This window comes from Tauraco erythrolophus, chromosome 2 (assembly GCF_009769465.1).
Source record: "Tauraco erythrolophus isolate bTauEry1 chromosome 2, bTauEry1.pri, whole genome shotgun sequence".
Lineage (NCBI taxonomy): Eukaryota > Metazoa > Chordata > Aves > Musophagiformes > Musophagidae > Tauraco > Tauraco erythrolophus.
In genome coordinates, this window is record NC_141466.1 from 106,538,786 (window position 1) to 106,551,533 (window position 12,748).

Sequence of the window (12,748 nt, forward strand, 5' to 3'; positions counted from 1 at the left end):
TGAGTTTACATGAACTCTTTTAATGCCTATTAGAGTTTGAGATCTACAGAACCTGTGCATGGCATGTTAAATTTGGACAGAATCCATTTGAGATTTGGAAAAGGCAGGAGGAAGCTTTCCTTTTAGAAAAATAAAAATGCAGCTCAATCTTTGACTTGTGGGAGGAAGTCGTACTTGAGATGTGGTTCGAAAAAGTTGGCCACAGGAGTGAGCATTATAGAGGAACTCGTATAAAAGAATTAACTAGATAGATTCCTCTGCACAGTTTTTGCTGCTGCCAGATGTCTGCAGTGAGAATCTGCATTAATTTCAGTTATTGAACAAGGGGCTGTTTATTGTAAGTTAAATAAAATTGTGCATGCAAACATCTTTCGCTAGCATTTTCTCATTTGTTATTGAGAGTATAAGCACTACTGACATAAACATCCTAAGATGATTTTGTTGTAGGCTTCTCTTTGTAAATCAGTTTCATTTCTATGTTATACTGCATGCTCACAGCAAAAATCAGCTGGGAATGGAGGATGAGGAGCTGCCTTTTTGATATGTTAGGTATCCAAATGTAATACTGCTGCAGTGTTGGATTTACTTTACACAAATTATTTTGAGCGTTTTCTTATTTAATGAAGGGTTTCAAGAACTTCAGTGTGTGCTGCCGTACAATGGATCCATTTGCTGCCATAAATGGATCCATTTTCTGTTGAATAAATTTTAGAATGTTTTTTTTGGACTTAATGATCTTTCAGCTTTTCTAGAAAATAAAAATAGCTCTCACCAATTAGAAAAATCACATAATACTTAAACAAGATGATATTTTAAAAATATTACAGACATTTTAATTGAAATAGCTTAAATATCTTCAGTGATAACCTCTTACGGTTATTTTCTTGTATTCTATTTTGAGCTGTAGTCGATTTGCTTTATTTTATTCAAACAGACAACTCTTATATGAGTAAAGACCAGCATGGTTCATCATCTGAGAGTGAAGATGAAGCACTGGGTAAATATCATGAGGCCTTGTCTAGAACCCAGAGTTCCAGGCTGCCAGTGGTGGATGGCAGACAGCAAAAAAACTATATATGGGAAACCAGACAAAAATATAGTCCCCTGTCTGCAGAATATGATGGATACAGTAGTGAAGCCTCAATAGATGAAGGTAAGAGTGATTTAAAAGCATTCTTTTTATTCCAAATTTCAGAATTATGTTCTGGATAAGTAAGTCCTAGATGAGGACAGCTTGACTTGCAAATAGTCAATGTCTGCAAGAATATCCAGATATCTTTTATATTCCTGCATGCTCCAAAAGAATGGTGCAGACTTGTGCACATTCTTCCAGAAATACTGCAAATGATACAATATCTTGTTATGTTAAGTTTCATACGATTTTATCATTAGTGATTTTATTTTGGGGGGAATTTAAACTGTTTTGATTTAGGAAAGAAACATGGCAAGTCTTGATGAGTTCTGTGGTATTATAAGTAAAAGAAGACATGTTATTCCTCTGTTGATAAGCTGTCATAACAGCACAGTAAATGGAATTGATTATTGGTTATGGTGCATGTGGTCATTGCAGTACGCATTACTGGCATGTTCTGTATTTTTTCTTCTCTTGAATTCATAGAAAGGATTTATTACAAAGATTAGATTAATATAATTTTTCCATGGTGTTAAAAGTTGGATGTAATCAATGGATGTTTTCTTTTGTGGTATATATTTCTTTATTTTAAGTTAGGGTGACACAGAGGCTGAGAATTCTGCTGTCAATATTTTGTCAATATGCTTTTTGTGCTTGAAAATAGCTGTATGTGAGAACTGTGTCTATAGCCATTTTCTATCATTAAAAGTGAGCTTTGGTTGAAGTTACCTAAAAGTCAGATTCTAATATAGATGCTGTACTGTAGTAAGATATTTGTTGGTCTCCCTTTAATATGTTATTTTAGAGATTGATATTTTCCAATAAAAAGTGGATACGTGTAATTAAAAGATGTCTGTCCTTAAACGTTCCATACAGTCCGGAAGTGCTTGAAAAAATTTAAATTTTCTACTATGTGATGTAATTCAATTATGTAAAAGTCTGCCACTGAAATTTGAAATTAGCACATGCTCACTCATGATTCCAAGTTAATACACAATGGGAATAAAAGCTATAGTTGAAGTGAGTTTCAGAGTAAGAGGATTTTTTGATCATCAGAAATTTCTGTTCTTTCCTTAGTTGTTAAATTGCAGGAAGGCTGGGAGTTCCAGCAAGGAGAGAAAGAGATGAAAAGGTGAGGTCAGGTAGTAAGAATCAGTCCTTGGACACTGTGATGGAGAAGGACATCAAGGAACAGGGATAGTGAAAGTATCGTGTTTGGTTTTTATGTCTGCTGGTATCTCTCAGCAGCATTGGTGGGGGGAATATGAAAGATGAGATTCTAGTCTTCTGTATGGCTTATGTCACTGTTGGAAAAGAGTGGTGATGTATATTAACAGGAGATGGAACTCAGTTGTATTTATTAACAATTAATAGCAAATACAAATTGTACAAGACTACTTTCAGATATCCAGAATGTTTGTCTCGTTTCAAACTAGTGAGACTAGTTGTTGAAATAGTCATTGAATGATTCATGTTGGAAGGAACATATGACATTCCTCTTTCTATTTCACAGTTGTTCAGATTTTTTTAATCCTACCTAGTTCATCATCTCAGTGAAAAGTTCTCGCTTCATCTGAGCTTTTTACTTTGACCCAGTCAGACTTAAGCTAAAAAGGTATTGTGCTAGCCTGTATCCAGGTTTTTCATTTGTGTTTGTTTGGGATTTCTTTTTGTGTGTTTTTTTTCTATTATTATTTTAATTTTTCTTTGTTTTGTGGTGTGGTGTTGGTTTTTTTTTTTTTTTTTAATAGTTGTCTTCCTCATCATTTTCTCAGATCATCAAAATTCATAGTCACTGACTTCTGTCCTCTTCTGGGGAGTGAGAACTCCAGTCTGGAAATCTATATCATGGTTAGAATCTAAGACAAAAGAATAATTGACAAGTCCAAGTATTGCATCGGGAAAGTTACAATTGTTTCCCCTCTCCTCCTTTTTAATTTTTTCTTCTCTTGCTAAAGATATGTCACCAGCTGCTGTCCCTTCTCAACACTCTTTCCATTCAGGAAGCTGGCTGGATGTAAAACCTATTTATATATATGCACACACATATTCACTCTAAAATTAGTATGCAAATTGAATTTAATATAATGAAAGACCATTCAGGGTTTAGAAAAAATTTTTAAAGCAAAAACTATCAAAATATTCTAACTTAGAAAACTGTAAATTTTTAACAGCATATTTGTACTTGTAAAAAAGCTTTAATATACTGTCAGTATTTTGCTTTTTTTTCTGCTTGTGGGAGCGTTCTCTTGCCATGTTTTACAGGGAATGGAGAATGAGCAGTGTTATTTATCCGATAGTCTGCAGTGATTCTACAGTTTTCTGCAAAATGCTTGCAAATTGGAGTGGTGGTTTTGTCTCGCTTTTGTAATCTATTAATCTCAACAAAATTATGTTCAATAGTATTAAAAAGAATTTTGTGATATTGGACATGGCAAGAGATTAACCACCTAATGTTTTTCACTTTTTAGTGACCTGAAGGTGGCACACTAGAATAATTAGTGTTAGTACTTTTTATGTTCTTCCTAAATTATTTCAAATATGGAAGAAAGAATCTTTTCACAATGATAAAAATTTGTTAGGATAGCGGAAAAGACAGAGTATGCCTTGTTATGTTATGGCGATTACAGAGGGAAAGCTGCCCGATCTAGAACTTTGATGAAGAGAAGGTGGAAACCTTATGAAGAAAGCCTGCAGTCAAAAATAAATGAGACTGTGGTTACCAAACAGTTCAAATGTGTTCAGAGAAACAGTTAACTGAAAATGAGGTTAAAAATCTCCGATTCCCAGTGGAGAGCATCAACATTCTGGAAGATTCAGTGTAATTTTTAAAAATTCAAAGCTTTACTGCTCCTTAAACTTGCAAAACGAATCTATAGAATATTTGATGCCATAGGAATCATGAAACTTTTCTTTAAATATTTGGTTTATATGACTGTTGAATTATTTTTATAAGTGTAAAGACAAAAGATAGAACCATTTCTTGATTCTTTGTAGTGCAGGGGGAACAAGCAGTGTGTTCCTATGTACTTTATTTAACATGAGAAATATTTGTCAATATGTTTGACTTTATGTGCTTTGTTTTCCTCATAAGTACTCTTTATCATTTCTGCTTCTAAGATTTAAACATTTCAGCCAGCGGTGTTTCCAGCTTAAGGCACCCATTAGTCCATATATTTACTAGGGCTTGATAGTGTTACAGCAAAGCGATGAGAGCAGAGAATTCATTTTTGTCTTATCTCTGTTTCCCCCTGCTCATTGCTAGTAAATCAGCCTCATGATATCATTAAAAATTCCATCAGAGGTAGACTAATATGAGCAGTGAAAAAGATGTTTGATTTTCGTAAAATTTGGTGTTATTTTCTCTTCAGCAGTTAATCTCTATCACATGCTGTATCTTGCAGCAGCGTGCTGTGTGTTTTCAAAGGAGTCAATAAGCAGTTATTAGTAAAACTGTTTACTCCGCACTTTAATCTTCACTTCTTAAATTTGTTTGTTGAGATGTGTCTGCACTTAACAGTGCACACACAAAATTTCAGTGAGACAAAAAGATAATCTTGTCTTTATTAATACACCCTGTGAGCTTTGCTTGCATTGCTAAAAACATGTATGATATTAATATGTTTGCATTACTAGGACCTTCAAAATGTCTGATCATATTATTTTAAGGTTCACTTGCTATCAATTATATAATTAGTTTATTACATCTATTTTCTGGCTGCGTGCCTCTGAAAATGTTTTATTCTGAAGCCTGAAAATGTGTGTGGCATGTTTTCACATCATTCTTTTCTCCTCTAGATGGCCATATTAATCTTTCTTTTCAGCATATTTATATAGAACTGACATGGTGTTTTGTATAATATTTTTAATAGTTAAATGAAGAAAGCAAGATATTTTTCTGGGTTTTGTTGGTGTATTTTGATGATGCAATAGTCTAGTAGCACTTCAGTTCGTTCTATGAAATTTAGATTTTAAAATTTTAATTCCCAAATAACTAGTTCTAATAACCAGCATCTGATCCACTTTATAGATTTGTATAGCGCATTTGATGTGCTTAGATTTTGATCAGTTTTAAAATACATTTTAAATGAAAAAAAAAAATATTGTGCTTAGACACAAGTATTTTTACAGACTCCAAGCTATTGTCAATATACAACTTTTGCAGTGAGCTCCTCCTGGACAGGCTTAATTCCAGAGTATCTCTAAATGAAAATCTAGTTCCTTAGAAAATCAAGATGATGATGAATGTCATCAACAGAAGTAAAATGGTACAGAATGGCAAAGTAAATGGTACAGACAGCAAAGTAAAATGGTACAGAAGATATGTTTATACCTGAAGTTTCCAACTCTTGCACAAATGACTCAAAACTGTTAATCATAGAAAAGAGAAACCTATATAACTACAGTATTTATTGATATTTATGTGTGGACTTAACCCAGTCTCTGTGCATAGGCCCAGAGTTCTATGGTTAGCTCGAAGTTTGAAATCTTAGTTTTGCCACTAGTATTCTTTTTGTTCTTTCCATGTTATGCTATAAAGTATGGATACTTACTGAAGTCACCTTTTTTCCTTTTCCCCAATATGTATCCTGATACAAATTCCCTTTCATTTTTTATAATGTATATCCTACTTCTTGGTATTATTCCCTACCATTTCAAATGCTTTTATTGTTCTGTTGAATATGTAATATGGCCTTTATGTGCTCCAATTATTCGTTATATTTTGGAAGAGGGACTTAATACAGGCTGTGATATTACACATCTGTTTCAGAAAATAAAGAACAAAAATAAGCAAAAAAAAAAAAGCCACAGAAAAAGCAAAAATAAGACCGTAAGATATTTCTACTAACAAGGAGATTATACATTAAAATAGCTATCTAAATAAGGAAGTGTGTTTGTTTACAAACTTTAAACTAAATTGGCATTATTTTTTGTACTTCGGTATTTGAAAATATTTTTTAGTATCTATATTGACCATGATCTTAAATGGACCGTACTTTCTTAATAACATCAATTTCAAAAAATCATACAATATGATCTTAAACTAGCCGCTTTTGTCTCCAGGAGTGGCTACTTTCTGAACTTTTAAAACTCAAGCATTATACAGGCAAGTTGTTGTGTCTGTATATCTATTATAAGCTTCATAGGCAGGTATAATATGTTTTCTTTAAGGAAGCAGTCTCTTAAATTCCTAAAAATGGAAGTTTTTAAACTTAGAAATGTTAGGGTAAATATAATGAAATTAGAGTTTTGCAGGCAAGTGTCAAAAGCTGTAGGTGGTTCTTCGCTTTTGAAATCAAGATTCTCTGAATTCCTTGAGATGAGAAAGGTAGAAGAGGGGAAGGAAAAGATCTGGGTTTTTTATAGTTAATTAATATTCTTAGAGCATGTCTTGCCCAAGTCACCTCTTTAACAGCTGTGCAAAATTCCAGATTAGCAAGCAAGCAGGGGGGATTGATCCCAGTTCTAAGGCAATATAAGTGACATCCTAATGGAAATAGTAAGCTTGCTTGCTTACTTAGCATACTTAGTTGTACTTTATTTAGCTCTATTTTACTAATTCAGTACAACCACAGGTTCCATCTCCAGCCCATTTTAGAGTCTTTTTCTAACTTCTCAATTGATAAAGCCCCACGGCTGAAGACGTATTTGTTCAGAGGCTCTATTTCTGAGATTGGCCCAAATGCGTTAGATTTCACAAGGTTTTTTGGAAACATATGGAAGCACTAAAAGACTGCAGTGAGAAAACATAAGTTCTCTTAAATGAGAATCTGCTGCTCTAGCAGGCATATGCTACTGGATTTTATCCATCTTTTCCATATTGTGAAGGTAGAGTATGATGTTATTTTTGTAGTTTATCTTCTCCGCTTTTATTCTTCTCTAGGCTTTCGGCACTTTATGTTGATGTGTCTGTTGGACATATGTTTGCCTTGCTCCTCAGTGTCAATCTTTGCACGTGAAGGCGACTGTTCTTCTGGAATCTCTTGGATCTGATTCTTTATGCAGCTTTTTGCCTTTTCTTTCTCTCTTGTTAGTTTTCATGTCTTGGGAAAAGTCTCTTCACTGAACTACTTGGAGTATATAGAGAGATTTTCTTTTGGTATCTTCCCAACATAAACAGCAAACACTTTTTCATAAGCACCTCAAAACTGGTATATAGGTGAATCTCCCCATTTTGTTACAGCAACCTGGGGGAGTTTTCCTCATTAAATACCTTCTGTAAAGCAGGATCCTGCTTCTTCAGACGTGTCAAGCTAAGGTGAAAGCCACTGGACAGGCTGAGAGAGGAAGAACGGATCATTATTCCTTGCATATAAGCAGATCTGTTTTCAAGTCAAGTGTGAATGAAGATTTATTGTTTCAAAATTATGTAGTGAAGGACTCAGTATGGTTGTATCATGTTCAGCAAAATAAGGCCACAAGGTTCTCTCAGAATTGGTCTGTCTGTATGTTTCAGATGCTAAGAATTACAGGCACAGATGACTTACATGGAATAAAAACTATGAACTAGTATTCAGACTGGAAGACCGAAAGCTCAGTTGAATATAGATCATAACTTGAATAGTTATTTATCTTCTTTATCCTCTAATGTGCCATAAAAGAAATTAATTAGAAATACAATGGAAAGAATATTTAGGAAGAAGATGGACACCTATTTTTCTCTGATGTGTCTTTATCAGATTACCTGTGAGTTTTCTCTAGTATAATACCTATTGGAAGAAAATACTCTTCTCTGCAGCTTTGGATAGACCTAGTTCTTGAAGTTGTACATTAATCAAGGTAGTTTCAAAGGGTCTACAGTAAAGACACTTAAGACAAGTCTTATCTTCAGAGCAGTACTTGCCAAGTGTTTCAGAGTGTATTTTGAAGGCTGAGTCATGTTACAGCTGTGAGATATTCCAGATGTTCATACATGTTTCTCAGCTGATAGTACTTCTGTGCTATCAATTGATATCATTCTTGATGTACTTTTTAGAGATTTTTGGGAGAGAAAAAGGGGATTTCATAAAATTGCAGTATTTATTTAGTTGATCCAGCTTCCTTATGCTCATTTTCTATTATGTGGACATCTACCCTTGACGCTTTTTATTTTAAGAGGAATTGAAAATTTTCATGTAGTACGACAGAAAGTGCAACAATGCAATACTAATGATAAAAAATTCGGATCATTGGTTATGTGTGTCTGCCTTCTATTTATTGGTAGATTGGTGTGTCTTCCTTGACTCCGAGCCCTTAAAAATTGGAGAAAAATATTTTCTTGTGGTTTTGAAGCGCCCGGGAGTGTGGTGATTCAGTCCATATCTATATCAAGATAATGTTTTAGGGATGCTTTTGTAATTCCAGGATCTGCAGCGTACTGTCCAGAGCTAACTTTGTTTGTCTTGCTTTCTATTTAATTGCTCTGATGCTGTGTTTGAGGGGTTTTTTTTGAGTTTCAAAGTATCTTCCTAGTGTATTATGATAGTCCTCTATTACTCTTCTGCAACAGTAGAAGGCTGTATAAGTATTTGAAATTATGATGCGTGTTTCCCAAAAATAGTCAACTAAGCATTGCAGAGACTTAGGCAATTTAAAGATTGACTTTTGCTCTGTCTCTTATTCAGTTTTACAGAATTCAGAACTTTTTTTTTTCCCAAGATAATGTTACCCTTTATCTTTTGAAAGGTTCCTGATAGTAAGGAACTTTTCATGTAAGTAATTCACATATTATCATTTTGTGGTTATGGTTCTTTACCACCATGAACGACAGACAAGAGTAGTGTTTACAGAGTCTGGAGATCTGGAATGGACAGAATTCACAGGTAGGAATAGAAGGGACATGTGTCACTCAATATAATTCTTGTAATTTTCTTGAAGAATATTATGCAGGTGGCAAGACATAAACATGGGACTTAAATGCAAAGGAGATCTGTGTCTGAGTTTAAACACAGTTTGGAAGACTGTGGAGTTACATTGAGAACTTTTGAGTTGAAAAGCCAGATAGACAACATCAAAGTTGTGCACAATAAATATCTTGTCAACCAAAGGGAACACATGAAAGTGCTTGATAGAATCAATTTGAATAATTCTGAAATCTTGGATTTACCCCGTGATTAACAGCAGAGATGCTGGAAAAAGATGTTATTAAAGCATGCATGTGATCTACTGCTGAGAGAAGAAAAATACTGACAAAACTCAAAGTCAGTGACGATGGTAAGATTTTCAACAGGAAAATTCCTTTTCCAGCTAGACCATCTCCAAAGAGGAGGAAAAACTGTCTTCCAATGGGAAAGGGCCTTTTTTACTGATGTGCACAAGTGAGCAAAGCAATCTCACAAATTAGGTTCCTCATGCCAGCATTTTGAAGTCTTTGAAGAAATACCCTTTGCATTGATGTAAAGGCTTTGAAGAAAGTCACCCTTAGCAATGTGATGTCTCTGTAGCGATCTAAATCATACATTAATAATTACAGGAAAGCTTCCATTTTATTGTAAACCTATTATAACTTATTGTATTAATAAGTCTGTCATCTATTTGAATTTGAAATTTATGAAAGGATCAAGATCTGTCATTAACTGGGAAAAGTTCACATACATATTTGCGGCTGAAATAGTGTCTTGTGGCATTCTGTTTGATATAGATGTTCTGCTTTAATAAAATGTAGAACTGATTTGTGGTATAAACACAAGAGGGTAGTACTTTATCAGCAGAAAAGATCACTTCCTTGATGAACCTACTGCTTTTGCTGATTTTAGAGTTCATGTTGAAAACTGGGTATTTCTTGTACTAATATGATCTAAAAGCTATTGGGTAGGGGCATTCTTTTTTCTTGGTATTATGGTAATATCTAGTGATGTAGGGGAGCAGTTTCTTTGATCTTTATGCATGTATACCGTGAGACATGTCTTGTTCTGAAAGACTCCCACAGAATATACAAAAGAAGGTACAGTTTTAATTAATCTAAACCCTAATTGCAGAGATCCCATGGCTCTATCAGGGAATATGTGACTAAGCAACAGGATTGAACAGTAAACTGGAAATCTCTGAGCACTGGAAAAAGGAATTTTACCCTGCATACACCCAGTACTCTACTCACCTGCTGAGAATAGTTATCCTACTTGATCTGCAGAAGGGAGGAGTACTTGTTACATAAATATGAGAACTAAAAACATTATTACAACTTCACGTAAGAATATTACAAAAGAAGTTTATCAGTTCTTCCTCCACAGCACCTGTGGATAAATGGATGATTCTTCTTACCTTTAAAAGTTAAAATCAAAAGATTTTTAACTCCAGTCTGAGACTAATGTTTGCCTCTCAGTTGTGCTTTTTCCCCCCAGGTTAAAGACCAGTTACCATTGGAACTGTTTTTTATAATCTGATCACATTACATTTTAACTGGTGTTTTGGTAAAAGAACAACAACAGGTTATTTTAGTAACTAGACTCTTTTTGTTTTGTTACCTAGTCAGTGTAGATTATTTTCTGTATGCGTAGGTATCGATTTCATGGACATGCTATAACTATATCATAAGTATTCTCTTGGAATTATTTAATGAATATTTTGTCCTGGTATGAGATGAACAATGTTACTATTTTTATCTAATAACATATATTTTATTGTTAGGATGACTATTTTCATAGTTACTTTGCATGTGTATATTTTTTTATTGGATCTGTATTGTATCTGAGTAAACAACACAAAATTGTGTCTGTAGCTTCTATGAAAACAAAGGTCTGCCTTTATTTTTATTTTCATGTTAAAATAAACTCTTATGTACTACTTACAACACTTCTGTGTTACAAAGTTATCCTAACTTTTAGAAATTATTGGAATATTTTCCTTGGGGGAAAGAGAAAGCATGATATGTTATATTATACAACTTGAAGTCTTTTTTTTTATTATTTTGTGTTCTTTTCATTTGGGGTGGAGTTTTTTATTTGTTTGTGTTTTGTTGTGGTTTTTTTTTTTATTTGCAATTACTTTTCCTCTATTGTATTTTCAAGTAAGCTAGGAATAGATCCTTAGCTAGTGTAATTGCTGTGCTTCTGATCATTTCAGTGTGGCTGAATGTTATCTGCTGTGATGGAAGCATGGTCTTAGGAAAGCACATAGGAAAATTCAAAGGGAAAATTATTTTATTATGGAAATTCTGATTTTGGTCCTTCGAGAGAAACTAGCAGACATGCTTAACTGCGTATAAGATTTTCTGTGGAGCCACCTATGCCCAATTCAATTAAAGCTTGATCTTTAAATTTGTGAATAGGAAATCCTGCCACATTCACCTTCCATGCCACTTAATATTCTGCCAGCATGTATTTTTATGTCTATATTTGTACATTTTTCTTAAAAAAAAAAAATTAATTACCCAGCTCTCTATTTGAAACCTTTACGCCCAGTCTTGTTGAACCATTCTAAATTTTGTCTTTAAAAGTGTTTTTTAAAAGATTTTCCGTTATGGTGATTTTCTGTTTGTTTTAATTTTAAAAGATGATTTATGACATTCCTTTTCAAATATATCAATTTGTCAGATAAAGGTTAAAAATTAGATAAATTTTATTCATGTTAAAGTCACACCCAGCTTATTTAAAGGCAGCTTTGACTTAGAGTTGCAAGCCTGAGGATATTGATTTGAATTATGCATGACTGTCTGGTATGCAGTTCCATTAGCCTGCTGGATGGATAATGTAAACATGTTCAGAATTTTAAGTATCCTATATGAGCAGCAGGTTAAAAATAGAGCTGATAAGAGCATGTGTATCTGAAAAATCCAAATCTTGGGGAATGAAACTACAAAAGGTTCATCTCTTCAAGAGACTGACTTCAGGTGTGATTTTCTTTTCTTTGAAAATGCTCAGCCTGAGCAAATACAGTTTATGTATATGACTTGAACTGGTGACATGATTGCTGTTGTTTACTGCAAAGAGTTGAGATTTGTACTAGAAAACACACTCGTAACCAAAAGGTCAGGGCCACCTCTGCATCTTTTGACAAAAAAGAGGGACGGCCACTACTGATTAGAATAATTTCTTTATGTCTGTTTAGAACATTACTTGATTTTGCTCAAACTTTCTGTGGCTTCCAGTATCTCATAGTTCCTGTTTTTGTTATAGCTGATCTGTTTGGTGTTATCCCTCTATTTTGGTAACTGTAGTTTTGTAGTGCGTATAACAACTTCTGAAACTTCATTTTTAAATCCTCAGCACTAAAAACACTGTGTTAACAAGATTTAAACCAGATAGTATCTTTTTAGAATTTTATCCAAGTTCCTGTGAATTTTAATAGAAAAAAAGACTACTCTGAAATGAAAAGTACAATGCCATCTATGTTACATTTTATTAAGATTTATTATACTTCAAAGTGTTTCTAATGTGTATATAGCATTTGTGGCAATTTGATGAGTTGGGTGAAAATAAAAAAATCTGTTGCACTTATTTTCAAGATCTGATAGATACAAATGAGAAAATTAGTCTTATTTTTGCATTAATTTGTAACTACCTTCTAAAAACCATTTTGCTTGGATTGCTTCATATTTGCCTATGTAAAATTCTGCACATAATGCCAGAATGGACCTATTTTTAGGTTATGAGAATAATGAGAGAGAATAATGATGTCTTTTTCCCCAAACTTTACAGT

The 12,748-nt window shown here is 33.7% G+C and overlaps 1 protein-coding gene across 4 annotated transcripts in view; it reads left to right on the forward strand.

Annotated features, from left to right (window-relative positions):
- The window catches only part of SYT14 (synaptotagmin 14), a 55,748-nt gene that overhangs the window by 5,790 nt on the left and 37,210 nt on the right, over positions 1–12,748 (forward strand). For all 4 annotated transcript variants that reach the window (XM_009982125.2, XM_009982126.2, XM_086629071.1 and 1 more), the window contains exon 2: positions 935–1,153. In XM_009982125.2, the coding sequence (XP_009980427.1) occupies positions 935–1,153 (219 nt within the window). The remainder of the gene's footprint in view (positions 1–934; positions 1,154–12,748) is intronic.